At 43.8% G+C, this 15,096-nt stretch overlaps 1 protein-coding gene and 1 pseudogene across 1 annotated transcript; one reads left to right on the forward strand and one right to left on the reverse strand.

Moving 5' to 3' along the window:
• Window positions 1–355: 355 nt before the first annotated feature.
• LOC114911887 (UPF0538 protein C2orf76 homolog) lies at window positions 356–2,181 on the forward strand. The gene is made up of 5 exons (XM_029256323.1): window positions 356–712; window positions 803–853; window positions 964–1,001; window positions 1,118–1,199; window positions 1,466–2,181. The coding sequence occupies exons 1-5, from the start codon at window positions 580–582 to the stop codon at window positions 1,540–1,542; spliced, it is 381 nt and encodes a 126-aa protein (XP_029112156.1). The 5' UTR covers window positions 356–579; the 3' UTR covers window positions 1,543–2,181.
• Window positions 2,182–3,802: 1,621 nt separating this feature from the next.
• LOC108922266 (metalloreductase STEAP3-like) lies at window positions 3,803–14,340 on the reverse strand (annotated as a pseudogene).
• Window positions 14,341–15,096: the final 756 nt, after the last annotated feature.

Here is a 15,096-nt window from a genome sequence, read left to right on the forward strand (position 1 = left end):
GTTTCCGTAGTGTCGATATAAAATAAAATTAAAAAAAAAAAATCCTTCGTGATAAACGCCGCTTCTGCGTTTTTTTCGCCCCGTCCAAACTCACGACGTGGCGCACCACAGTATTGTTTACTGCCTCTACAAATGATATTGAAATAATTCACCTCTATGACCAGTAATATTTAAAATATATTTCCAAAATGTGTTTTTACCAGCTCCACGTGCTCGCTAAATAATTTGTCTACACATGACACGCTCCGCCGCCGTCAGCCGGCTGAGGCAGTCACGTGCGCACCGTGCGCGGCAGAACTCGCACTTGATTGGCTGCTGCGTAGTTTGCGGTCTTTCACTTCCGGGTGCAGTCCCCTCCTGGCGCGGTTTGAAAACACGGAGCGGAGGGCTGCTGAGGAGTGACGTCACAGAAGCTCCTTGCAGCGCAGTAATGTTGTACGTTCTGGACTCATTTTAGCTAGAGCTTCGAAGAGCTGCGCTTCCCGCTTGTACAGGTATAAGACGTGGCCCCAGCTGTGGTCCGGTTTGATATAAACACGCGCGGAAAGATTTGTACGTGAGACGGGAGGTCGCGTCATCATGGCGGGAGAAGGAGCTGTGCTGACCGTGCGCCTTGTTCGGTCCTTCGAGCACCGCAACTTCAGACCGCTGGTTTTCCGAGGCGTGGACCTCAACCAGACCGCGGAGCAGTTCGCCGCACACGTTAGGAGCAGTGAGTATTGGTGGTGGCTCCTCGTCGGACAGTACTGCGTCTGAGTACGGCGAGGTGAACGTGCTGAACGTGTCCGCGCTGTGTCCGCAGTGCTGCCCGCCAAACGGGAGCTTCCGCCACCATTCAGGAGCTTCGCGTACGGTGAGAGCCGCTCTTCTCAGTCTCACAATTTTATTCTCGCTCATCATTGTGGTTGTGACGCGAGTGGAGCCCGAGCTGACACGATGCCATATCATATGTCCACCTTGTAGATACGATGAAGATAATCCACCAGGCACATGGTGCCAAGGTAGGACTGCATGACCCCGCCGTGACACTTGACTTGTCAGGGTTCGAACTCGGCCTTGTTTCTTTCCCGTGACGAAGGAGCCATTTCTCTCCCCCCTGTCTGTCTCCCTCCTTCAGACCAATGAATTAGTGATGAGTCTGGAAGATGATGACAGGCTGATTCTGAAGGAAGGTGTGAGCCTGAAGGCAGCGGGAGTTGGTGGGTTCACACACACTGTTCCTTTGTGCCACCTACACACACACACACACATACGGCATGTGAACTCTTCCTTCCACACACACCATCCATGTCAGCTGTCTCGCACCTCCTTGTAGCTCTTCTTCACACAATTGCATTGGTGTTGAGTCAAGCCTCAAGTTACACATTCGTGATAAATGTTTTAAACCTTTGCTCTGACAAAGTTCTGGTTTAGCATGACTTTTTTTTTTTTTTTTTTTTTTTTTTTTTTTTTTTTAAATCTGCAGCAAATGAAACGGAGCTGGCATTCTTCCGCAAAGAGGATTATGAAGCCTTTAAAGCAAACCCTAAAACAGTGTGGTGAGAGCTAGACTTGGACCTGCAACCTTCAAAGTTCAGCCAGAGAGAAATTCTCAGCCCAAGTTCGAGGTCACAAATGGCCTTGACTCTTTTGAGGTGGACTCGGGTATCTAGTCAGGGGATTGCTGCTTGTGGTGATTCTTGTTTCATACCAAACATGAGTGAGAACCATGTTCAATCATTTGAATATTTATTAAAATTCTCTGACCCTGAAAACTTTGTAGAAAGAACCCAAGGTGAGTGTGGATAATGACACTTCAGCACAAGCACTGAGACAAATGTTGAAGCATCTACCTGAAAAGTACATGAAATAAGGTGATATTTCCACCAGTCTTTTTCTATGCACTGAACTTATAAGATGTCTTTGGCTTATAGTAGCAAATGGGATTATTTCACATCTACCTGTACCTTCAGAGTGCCATGTACAGAATGTCATCTTTATGGTTTAATAAAATTTTCACATGTATCCATTTAGCAGATGCTTTTCTCAGAAGTGACATGACATATGTCTCAGAACAATACAAAAAATGCATAACATCAACAGCAGGAGGCATTTAAATGCCGCAATGTGATAATACATCACGCACCACCATATGAACTAGTAGCTGCATATAGGCTTTACATTACTAAACAACTTATTAAAAATGACACGCACACATTTATTGAGCACATATGAAATCAGAGCAGAAGTGAGTCTGAAAGAGGTGAGTTTTGAGACCCTTCTTAAATGTAGAGAGATTCACCGGTGCTGAGCGAGCAGGGGAGGTCATTCCACCACATCAGGGCCAGAACCATAAACCTTCATGCCTTTGATTCTGGCTCTTGTGTGTGGGCCTACCCAGCAGGCAGAAGTGGAGGAGCATAGCAGTCTTGTTAGGGTCTAGAGAATGATAAGGCAACTATACAAAGTGAAGGTAGAGAAACAAGGTTGGGATGCATGGCAGTACTTTTGATAGGTTAAATGCAAGTTGTACCATGGTACTGCACATCAGTTGGAGAGGTCTGATGGCAGATGGAAGGCCAGGCAGGAAAAGGTTGTAGTCCAGGCAGGATATCACCATGTCTTGCACCAGGAATTGCATAGAGTTTGTTGTGAGGCAAGGGTGGATCCTGCGGATGTTATGCAGGATGTATCTGCTGGGTCTGGTTGTGGCTTCAGAGTGTTGATAGAAGGACAGACTTGAGTCAGTCATCACTCTCGGGCTCTTAGCTAATGAGGTAGGAAAATGAGCAAGTTGTCCAGCTTGACAGCTCACAACAGGAGGACAGACCAGCTGGGAGGTGAAAGATCCATTTCATAGAAGAAAAAAACTTCTGTGCATCCATGACTAAGTCACATAATTAAAGCTTTTTCAGTCCCAGCAGTGGCACTGCAAACAATCAAGTGCTTCTTTACAGATCTGTGCAGTAACCCTACCCTGTAGCAAATACTGCAAAGGAAGCACCACTGAGCTGAGAGCGAGAGGGTTTCTTTCAGGAACATCTGACAGCTAACAAAGCACACAGCAGAAAGCCTCCCATCGCCCACCTGGAGTCTGTGAGGCCCATGTGGGTAATGCACTGCTTCTCCACTCTAGTTTTGCAGATCCCATCTCACCATTTTTTTCCTGGCTGAGGGCTTCAGTTATACCCGAGTGGTTGACAAATGCACCACACAGTCCAGATAATGTGTGCTTCAGTATCTTTTTAAAATTATACTTAAAGGTGAACCCCAAAGGTGGCAGGTTTGAATTGCACCTCTAGTACCCTCAAACGAGGTACTTACCCTAAATTGCTCCAGTAAAAATAACCCAGCTGTATAAATGGGTAAATAATTGTAGGTGAATTAACACTGTAAGTTGTTTTAGTAAAAAGATGCAGCTGAATGAATACATGTAAAAAAAATCAGAGGTTAGGAAAATATTTGAATGTATTATGGTGAGACTATTGCAAAACCAAAACTGTGGGGGAAAAAAATCATTATTAAGCTTTGTGTAAAAGGGGGGCGTGGTGGCGCAGTGGGTTTGACCAGGTCCTGCTCTCCGGGTGTCTTGTGTCCCCTCCCCCCTCCAGCCTTGCTCCGGCTCCCTGTGACCCCCCCATGGGACAAGCAGTTTCAGACAATGTGGGTGTGAGTGTATAAAAAAAAAGCTGAAAGTGGGCAGAAGCTGGAAAACATTGCACAAATGACTTTCAAGGACTGAGTAGAGGTTATGGGAAATTTTTCAGGAATGTTAAAAATAAAGTATATATAGTATAGCTTAATCTGATATATTTAGAAAAAGTAACAAGCAAACAAATCAAGATTTTATTTGTTGTGACTTGGTGTGTAAAAAAGACTGGATTAAAGAACATCTAGTTACAGACTTTCAGTTCCAACTGTAAGTTGAGGAGCTAGTGTATCTAACATCAAAAAGATTGGCAGTTTCTGAAAAAAGATCACTTTCAACAGGCATTAAAAAAATTAAGTGCATAATTTTTACCTAGTAAGTGATTAATAAAAGTTTAGTATTAACATTTTATTCTGCTGCAGGACAAACACTACTGGTGCACCAACAGTTTATATAAATAAAGACAAGACCAATTCAGTTGTGCCACTTCTTCACTCAAGTTAACAGCAAATTAAACACCGAGATGTAAGTGAGCATAGCATACAGAGAGGGCTCTCAGGAGCAGGGTTAAAAAGCCCTGGGTTCTAGTGTAGAGCAAGTGTGAACACACCTGGGAAGAGAAGCGCATCCTGTAGTGGCTAGACTCACAAGAAGAAAAGGAGTACTCTTTTGAACTGAAACACAGAAGACTGCCTGGAACTTGCTGCAAAAGCTTTCCAAGGTGCTCATCCCTACAGATGTAGAGTCAAAAACTGATGTGTGCACTGGTTCCACTTGTTTTTGTTTTTCATACTGTGCTCATGTCCTCATCGGGTAAGCGGAAGTGGACCTGGTGGAGCCGCGTCTCCCAGCCCCTTCGAATCCTGGCCAGCCGAAGCGATAGGCAGGGCAGCGCCAGGGCGAGGCGACCCAGCAGCACAATGCAGGGCAAAAGCACAGCCAGTACAAAAGTTGGTGGGAGGTAAAACTCATACTGGCCGGGGTCGAAGGCTCGGTTCCAGCCGAACGTCAACGTGTGCAGAGTGCTGATGGAAAGGGCAGCATATCCCAGTCCGGACTACAGAAACAGAAACCAAAAGAAGCAAAACCATCTGTACATATCTGTACAAAATGGTATCCATATTGTTGCTGTCATTTGTAGTGCATATGTACAATTACCACCAAGATTCAAATAAATCCACATAAACACAAATGAACAACAGCAACGTGAAAAATGAGTTCTATAATGTAGCTGTAACTGCATTTTTACCTAATAATTACAGCTCGCTAGGGTTTGTGACAGATGCCTACTTGAAATATATTTGTAGAAGTCAAGAGTTGCCACAACATTCCATAGTTCGACAAACTGTACAGTGAGCCCACAAACATTCACTTGTGGCGTGAAGTGGGTACATTGCTGTATAAGATAAGTGGAGGCTGCCCAGTGGGGGAGTATCGGCAAAGAGCTCCAAACTCGTGGCTTCTGCTCCTGTTAGGTCAAGCTAAAGAGTGAAGTTGCAAACCGATCGAAATGACGACCTAACACAGCAGCCTGTCCCCTAGCGCATTAGTTAACTCAAGTGGGACCTATGATGCAGACACCCTGCGGTGGGCTTTGACCTACAAGCCAGCTTGTGCGTAACAAAATCCCATTGTTGGCGTTTGTGAGGGGAGACACGGAGCTCATTTAGAAGGCAAACACTTCTAATTATTCCTACAGCTCTGGGCTAGTGTGAAATAATCAAACAAATCGTACACAGCAGAATTAACATTTAGGAGACATACCAGACCTTTTCTTGGTAGCACAGCCTGCAGTAGTCAAACAAGAATCTCTTCAACAAAGATGTTCCAGGCTGTTACTTGGTATAATTCTTTTCAATATTACAGGTCTGTTGGGCTAAACTCCATTTGTGCAGCATAACGCTTCAGGGGTTCTGTCTCAAGGTTGTGCGGTGCTTTAACATCCCCTGCAGCAAATGGCCTTGGCAGTCTACCCCCCCCCCCCAGCACCCTTACATCAGGAGACGCAGCAGAATGTGACTAATCTTACGGCAACTGGATCAGCTTAACATAAATATGAAGGGAAAGTTCAAAAGCTGCACAGAGCACCTAATCCCTGGTAAATGATTCTATTAGGGTGCCTGCAATGGACGAGAAAACCCATTACCCAAAAAAAAAGGCAGACAAGCGTAACATGATCGACATGCTGTCTGTATGAAGATTTGCAACCCTAAATTTATACTTTTATTTGATCTACATGGCCAGTTTTATTTTGAAATACTAACACAAATTTATTTGGTTGATTGCTGAAATAAAGTCTTCGGACCCTTCTTGAATGCTGGGAGGAAGTCTGCAGTTCTGAAGGACAGAGGGAGATCAGTCCTCCAGAATAGAGACTGAACCGAGAATCTTACGTTATTGTAAAATGTGCTTCATGCCTTTAACAAAAAAATGTACCTATCACACTAATACATTAAAAACCCAGGGTTATGGGCTGTTGCACTTAGAAACATTTATTGCTACAGTAGTTTGTGTGTTAGATCATAGTTATCACAATTTTGTTACTCAAAATGCTTCAGCACTGAAATAAAGATATGCACAGAGAACACAACGCAGCATTTCCCGTAAAACACACCTTAAATTGGCTGTGGGCAAAGGCTCGATTGGCCAGCTATTGCAATGTGGTTATGGTGCACTTACGAGCACAAGGGGAAAAGGAACTGACAACACAGTCCTCATACCTGGGTGGGGCGGTACATGTTCTTTTGAGTCTGGATAAATAAACATCTGTGTAACCAGCATCCATGTAATGAGATAGGTTTACTGTTTTACATTACAGTAAAAGTTCCTCAGTACCTTTATAACCAGTGATTACATGGTAAAGGCACAATCGCATAGAAAGGTGGGTTAAGCGCGGAATAATTAAAAAGTACCATATACAAGTGATCTCGACTTATGGCTGGATGCTGTTTCAGTGACCTTGTCGTAAGGCCAAAACCATCTTTGTAAGTCGCAAATGCCCTTAAACTGTCTTATTTAAGCCATAAAGATACTGTATATACACAATTAACATGCGTGAATTCTGCATTATATAATAGGTCTTTCCTAAATTTCTCACAATTTTCAAACATTGTTAATGTGAAAATAATGTTACTAGGATACAGTACAGTATTATATTTCATGGTGCACTATTTCACTTTCATTTCTAAATCAGTTCTCTTTTGCTTTCACTTTTCTGTACAGAATACTCACATTTTCACTTGTTAGCCACTGTTAAAATAACATTAAAAAAAAAAAAACAGTACACAAAAGTTCAGTAAATGGTATGTTCTATAAATAAAAAGCTGAAAGACACACTGACTACGTCACTGTACAACAGATGTAGCACTCATAATAGACTTTATGACCAAACATTAGAACTTGAAAATATAATATGGTTGATGGGGTGGCCATCATAAGTGTGGGTCATCGTAAGTCATGGACTCCTTCTATATTTTATTGCCAACAAAAGTGATTAGACAACACCCAAGTAAAAGCTAAAATGTACTCTCGGGCCTAGAAGAACTTACGAGGCATGGCGGCAGGAATTATTTATAAGCTGTTATTAGGACCAAGTTCAAATTTGCAACAGGTTAAATAAAATATTGTGGTCTGCAAAACCTGCATAAATCAAGTTAATAATATTACATTTCACACTGACAGTATCTCCCACCTATTCAGTGCAATAGCACATACAACCAAATATTCTGAGACTGGTTAACTATCCCCTGGTGTATTTGTTTGGAATTGAAGAGTTCTTCTTTGATAGCACCTGCATCAGCAGGTAATGTAGTTGTTGAAGACATGGGATGTAACATGTTGCTGGGCTGGTTCAACTCCTAGGAGAACATCTACTATTGCAGGCCTTGAATAAGGAACTTAACCTTGATGTAGAGATATCCTTTTGTGAAAACTGGTGGAACTATGATGTGCTTGGATTGAAGAGAGAGGCAGCAAGTTTTCGGTCAGACACCTACCTGTACAAAACTGAATTCCCTCCCAGTTGAGAGAGTTTCCCACAGAAGGCAGGGAAGAGTGACAGCGAGGCAAAAGAAAGCACCCCCAGAGCCACAATGCCAAAGGACAGGTACAGCTCCATCCTCCACACATCCTGCTCCATCCATGAGCTCTCCTGCCCCAGCTTCACCTGGTAACAAAAGGTGGAACACAGATGTGTAGCAGCAGGCTTGTGGCTACAGATTCTGCTTTGTCACGGAGAACACCCACCAAGTTTATATGCTCTCCCCAACTATGTGCCTCTCTAAAAGAACAGCTGCTATCAGAGAAGATTTCTCAAATGTTATTTGGATGCTATAATAAACATGTCAAAGAAAATCCAGAGTTCTTCCCCAAAAACTAACATTAATCCCCTTGGATTCAATTCCTCTTATGTCTGCAAACAAGAAACAGGTTTCTCTCTCCAAAATGTCCACAAGAGAATGATTTGTGAAGACATTTAAAACCAAGAGCACATTCCAGGACTAGAACTGATGACAGTTGCACTACACACACACACACACGAACGTTACTGTTAATAATTTGTTAAAAATTATACTCCCTACCAATTCTATACGCAGCTACCAATGTATTGTCTGCTGGTTAAACAGTGACATCAGACAAAAATGTTGGCGAAATACACTTTGTTTGAGTTGTACATTGCTTTGGATAAGTGTCTGCTAAATGAAAAAATGTAAGTGTATATACTTTTTGCAGACATATTACCCTCCTGAAAAAGACTCAAGTAGACAATCAAGCACATGTCTTCTTAAAGGAGGGTAAATCAGAAAGGAACAGATATAGACATGAAAGAGGGGAGGAGGGGAAAGCATCCTGCTATATGTGATCTCAACCTCACACACACACACACACACACACACACACACACACACACACACACACACACACACACACACAAACGCACTAGCCGCCATGGTGTCTGACAGCCGTATGGGGGAGCAGCAACTCACACAGGAAGCATGCTGAGACTGCAGCAATCACTTGCTTCTGAGTGTGAGTGAGAAGAAGCGCAAATGTGCAGTCATGCACAGAGCGGTAAGAGAATGTCAATCTAGACACTGCAGAGAAGGTCTGATATAAACTTCAGCTCTTAAATCTCAACAAGAGCTGAATTATTCATAAAATGCATAACGAACATTCTGAATTTTGCTTCAAGTCTTATTTAAATTAGTGCTATGCACTTGTTAAACAAGGCTATTATTTTAATTTATTGTATTACTCTCTGCATCAGAAATCAGACCAGCAGGTTCACACTTCCTAGAAAAAAGCTAAGAGGTATCAAGCAACTGCTGGTTGATTTGACCCCCCAAAAACAGTTTACTGAGACCCTTTCCTCTCAAGGATTTACGAACGCAAACAAATCACGATACACATTCATACCCTGAAATGTCTCAATAGACTTCACACTTGTTTATTTATCACTTTGCCTTTTTGAAATGTCACCAAGAGAGATCTGAGAAATAAAAGGAATTGTTTCAAGATGACCCCAGAACAGGAAGAAAGCAACCCCCGAGGCTGTCTTTGCCATACTCCTTGACATTCCGAGAGAGGGGAAAAAGATAAACAGGATACAAATGCCATAAGAGTAGCCTTGGAGTGTGCATTATTCCACTGTCTTCCACACTGAAACTGGGACAAGGCTGCAGATGGACCGCATTCGTCCACATCCCTACGGAACAAGGACCTCTCATTTGATTTCTTGATGGCTCTGGAGTGTAAGGCACTGCAATCATCGCCATAGTTCACATTCATAGAGTGAAAAACTAGCAGCAAGAATGGCTCAGGGACACATAATCTTGTCCAGCCAATTCACAAGCTGTCCAACATGTTTGCTTTCACTTTTTACATGTCCACCCGTAAATGAAGATCCAAAGCTGTCTTCTTCTCAAACTGATTTAGTAATAACTCAGGGGGTGCCTTCCTTCCACAGGCCCATGACACAAAGTTAAAAAATGCACATTTTAATCAAGGAGTCAAATGTAATGAAGTTCAGACTAGTTGCATTTGACAAAACTACTGTTACATTAATAAAAAGATGATATATGCTCTGGCATAATCCTTCCCAAGCAGAGGTCACACAGCAAATATTGTCATAATAATTAAGTGAAGCTGTATGAAACTTCAGCTGCTAGTCCATATATTTTGTGTGTGTGTAATATAATACCACTTTATGAAAATTATTTTTCACCAGTTAAACTTTTTAAATCTCAACCCAAAATTGACCCTTTAAATGGTTTCTTCTATAATATATCTGTCAGAGATTAACATGAAAGTCCTAAAGTTCTGTTTTGCAAACTACGCTGTCAAAACTTATCGAAATTACCTCGTTCCCCAAAAAAACTATATATACACACCTTTGCAAAATGTGGTTCACCAGGGTCAGCAACCTAACTGTCTGCAGAGCAAAATGGATGTAGCAATTTAACAGAATATTTTGAATAATACACAATGTATTATTCTGCAACGCAAGTCCAATCAGTACTTGATGCAAATTGATTTCTTAAAGTAAATGACACTTATTTGATGTGCGCGGGTTAGACTCATGGGAAAGGTGTTAATTAAAGTCTCACATAGCCCAAAGCTCAAACTGGAGTACCGCAGAGTATGGCAGGGGATCAGTCTTGGCCCAGCAGGCCTCTTCTATGTGATGTACTGGAAACGTGGGACAGCCGCCGCTTGGCTGGGGGTCTGCTGTAACAAGAGCCTAACATACGCTAAAGCAGCATGAGGACGAGAAGCCATAGGTGGAACGGAAAAGGAAAACAGCCAAAACACTCCTAATCAGCCACCCTCCCTGTAGAACTATCCCCTGTGGCCCTTCAAAACCAGCAAAACAGGTGTCCTATAACCTTGTCATATACTGCAGTCAATCAATCTGACACATTTCTACCACTTATAAGTTAAATTGAAGTGAATTGCCCTTAACTGAAAAGGTTAATCCTATGCTTTTAATTGCTGGTATTTGGACTATGAAAGCAAAAGGTGTTCTAATACTCTGAAATCTTTTTTGAGGCTGTCTTTCATCACAGATGTGGGCTTTAGCATGTTGATCATTATGTGTACAACTGCTCAAAAGACCCCCCCCCCCCCCCTTTTTTTTTTTTTTCCCCCCCTTCTCCTTTCTTTACCTCTAGTCTTGTGACCAAAAAAAATAAATTCTTTCTGTTGGAACAGTCACAACAGTGTTGTCCACAGTGCTCCATTTCCATAGTCTACAGGCTACGAAAGAAAGACATACAGTGCAAGATACCCTTAAAATCATTCACATAGTGTCCTGTGGGGAGGAATACTTTTTCTGTTTTGAATTAAATAGTTTTACATTTATTCACTTGTCAGGACACTCTTCTCCAAGCAACATACATCTCAAAGAAAATACAATGTGTGCATTTATATTAGCAGACGAGTGTTGTACTTAAAGATTTGGAATGGCCTTGGCAATGTGCGCATCGCAATCTCACAGATTCACTGGCCTGAAGAAATAAAAAGAAACTGCTCAATGTTGCTGAGCTAAAGTAGATTTGCAATGGGGGAGACTCGGATCAAAAGCTACAGAAAGCAGTTAATCGTAGTTGTTGCAGTAAAACATGATGCCAATTAGTGAGTGTATAGATGCCTTTACATTTTCATGCTATGACTGCACCTAATGCACATGCCTGTAGCACCACAGCTGACAAAAAGATCGGAGCACATTTTAAGTACTAAAAAAAAAAATAAAAAAAATAAAAAAAACCCTCAAAGAAACGTTAAGGGAAGGACCAACAGATGCACATACCTGATCAGAGAAATGCAGCACAGTTACACAGTGAATATCCAGTTCTATAGGTGTGTGATAATGTATTCTACATCTTTTCAATAGAAACCTGCTGAGCAACTGAATGACAAAACACTAATGACAGTAAGTTCATGCTTAAGACTGTTACACTTATTTCAGCCCACAAAGAAAGGCATTGTTCATTGCTCCTGTTCACACTCTGATCTCTTACAAGCCATGTGGGCAAAGCGCACGGCATCAGACGGACTCTTACCTGTTTGAAGGCAGCGTTGAGCAGCTTGTAGCGTGCAGAGCTTGCGCATAGCAAACACAGGCTGTACAAGGCATGCATGCTGCACAGAAGAAGCTGAGGAGGCCAGCTGCTTGCGCATACATAGCCAACGGTCGAGCCACATGGGAAATGTTGGTACTTTGTGCCCCGAAGCAGCTGCAGACCAGCGGCCAGGAGGCCAGGCAAGTAGACTAGCGCCAGCATCACCAGGGAGACCAAAGGCAGAGTCTCGTTCACCATCTCCCTGGCAGCTTGTAGAAGACATTGTGGCCCTTGATGACATAGGGCAGCAGAACACCCCGGAAGAAGTTGTAGATGTAAAAGGAAAAGAAGAGGCAGACGGCACAGAGGAAGGGGCTGCCCCATGAAGGGAAGAGGTACAGCGGGGCGTTCTCAATATCGCGAGCAGAGGACAAACAACCCATGTCCACAGGCACAAAACCCATGCTCCGGGCCAGGAGCGCCACTCTGTTCTTGGCCTGGAAGTCATCACTGCAGATCAAGACCTGGGGTGGGGGGGGGTGAAGCACGAGTCAGCCCAAAGAAAAGGAACAAAAACAGTAGTCATGCATACAACACTGGCCAGTGCACTTCTGTTCTGCAATTAGGATTTATAGTTTTTTTTTACTCAATAGGCACATCAGAAATCACTCATCCCTTTAGAGGGCGGAAAAGTACTTAAGAAAAGCCTGTCACGTTATTGTTCAGTAAAAGGGTACAAGATGATTCAGTGACTTTACCAGGACAATGTAGAGGACAACACACACGTGAGTACAAGTGCCCAAGCGCAGTGGGGCCCACCTGTCTGCTCCCATCGCGTGGCCCGTTGAGCAGAGCCCAGGCAGACAGCACGTTGAAACCTTTCACTACGGAGCTCTCCGGGAAGAGCGCAGCCAGCTCCTCCGCGTTGGAAGGCCGGCTACGGTTCAGCGTCGTGCCATTGCTCACATCCACGAGCACCTTGCCCGCGAGCTCTCCCTTCAGGGCCGCCAGGCTCGAGTAGTGGTCCGGGAATAGTGCCACGAAGAGCACATGGGCCTGAGCGGCGGCGTCACGCTGCGTGCTCACCTCCACCCCGGCAGGGAAGCGGTCGGCGTTGCGATCCGGGCTGCGGCTGCCCACGATCACACGGAGGCCGCAGGCCAGCAGGCGGTGCGCCAGCGACCGCGAGAAGTCCCCCGTGCCCAGAATGCCCACGGCGGGGCTCTTAAGGTCACACGCGGGAACATCGGGCTCAGCGGCACCCCAAGCAGGGGTTTCCTCATCTCACCCTGGGGCATCCTTGCCTGGGAAGAAAACGTGACGTTTACATGCACTTGGCCCTGCCACACACTACCTCCCGTCAGAGTGACGTCACTTCTGGACCTACAGCCATGCAGTCATTTACGCGGCAGAGCGACACAAAACACACGCTGAGAGCAACTCAACCGCAACTCTTCGGACCGAGGGAGGAAACGCACACGAGGGACAGAACAAGTACACAGAAAACCTGACACATACACAGCGGGATTCGAACCCACGTCCAATCACACAACTCAAGTGTTGAGAGGCCACTCTAATTAACCGCACCTGTGAACAGTACTCTTCGAGATCATAAGCTGCTGTTCAGAAATGACAAGTGCCAACTTTATTCATGTGCCAAGATGACTGCTGCCACAGACTGTAACAGTTCCCGCCGTTTTTTGCTCGTCAGCACAACTGAATTCATTCACCTTGAGTTCAACTTTCCCAACTGTGTGAACGCCGTTTACATTCTATTAATCGTTGTTTTTTTTTTTTTTTTTTTTTCTTTTTTCGTGTACAGCAGCAGACGAGCACCAGGTGGAGTAAGAAGAGCCCAGAAACAAGGTATTTTCCACAAGCGCACGTACGGTAACACCACGGAACGAGTCAAGTCGCACATTTGGGACGATGGCCGCTGTCGCGACGAGCCTATGCGCGCGGCCACACCTCCTCTTACTTACTTTCCTTACAGAAACGTCAAAATAAAAGCCTCGCCTGCACCAAAAAATTTCGCTTGCTGGCTGGCTCAGTGACTGTGTCACGTGAACAAACAAGCATTAATTTATACGTACACGTCCACCTAGGCAAAGCAACAACAATCTGGATACAAGATTTTAACTTTTGCAGTTGTGAATTCCTCGTGAAATCATTATAGACCTCGGGCTTGTGCTTTTAACAAATGCAGAACAATGTGTGTGTGTGTGTGTGTCTCGTATATACTAAATCGGTAAATATTTTTTCAGCGTTATTCATAGTACATCACAGTATCGGTTAACTAAATTTGTTTAAAAAAAAAAAAAAAAAAAATCACCTCTCGTTGAGTAAACGAAGCGTGTGCCAGTCCTCCCAGTTGTTGAGTTGAGTCGAATGGACTTTCTTTTGAAACTCCGACTCTCCTGCAATTTACAGGAAGTTCAACCTTCGGTCCTGTGATGTAGCTAACGGCTACCTTTGAGTCTGGTGGCGCGTTTTAAAATCACCGGTTTACTTTATGACTTAGATAAGATGAATTACACTTACATGTATGCTGCAGTAAAACAGCATGAGGCACAGAATCTTACTGAAACTATGTCAGTAACATAACTCACGGCGCTAGCTCGTCCACGCCTTTCATCTTGATGCCTCTCCCCGCGTGCGCGCTGCAGATAAAGAGCGCGCGGGAAACTCACTGTCAGATCGTTCTGACGCAGGAGGCGATTTCTGGTTCGGTGCGAAGATCGGAGTCCGTTTTTCGTGACGCCTGGGATGGACTGACAAGCACACACTGTTTGCACCCTTTTATTAGCAGGAGAACTGACTGACTGACAACAGTATAGACAATATTATGTATTAAGAAGGTATCTGCTGCCTTTTCACTAAAACAGGAATTTATTAATAAATGTAAGCAGCCAATGTTCGCAGTGGTGGGTGTTTAAGTTCCAAATTCCCCTAAAACATATTTCTGGAATGGAAAGAAACCTCGGGGGCGGGGGGTGATATGCCAACCCCACACAGACTGAGCAGAATTCGAACCTACACCAAACTGGCCAGCAGCTGTGAAAATTAAAAGTGACACAGATTGGACAGCAAGCTGCTGTTGCGCTTCCTCTCTTTTTTCCACACTCAGAATTTAAAGAATTTTACTTCAATATTCACATCCACTATTACAATCCATTAATGGCATTTTGATGCATACTCATACTGCACTCGTATAGTAGTAGCATTTCAAATGGCGCTTCAATGTATGACAGTGTTTGCACTATGACTCACTGTATTCCACACTCCAACTGGAAGAAAGTCAAACACAATGAATAAAATATAACAATATCGATGTTACCATGCCATAAACAACAGGGAAACTATAACATTCATACTGGACCCATTTCCACATCCGCTCTGCAGGAGGGA

Source organism: Scleropages formosus, chromosome 1 (genome assembly GCF_900964775.1).
Source record: "Scleropages formosus chromosome 1, fSclFor1.1, whole genome shotgun sequence".
Lineage (NCBI taxonomy): Eukaryota > Metazoa > Chordata > Actinopteri > Osteoglossiformes > Osteoglossidae > Scleropages > Scleropages formosus.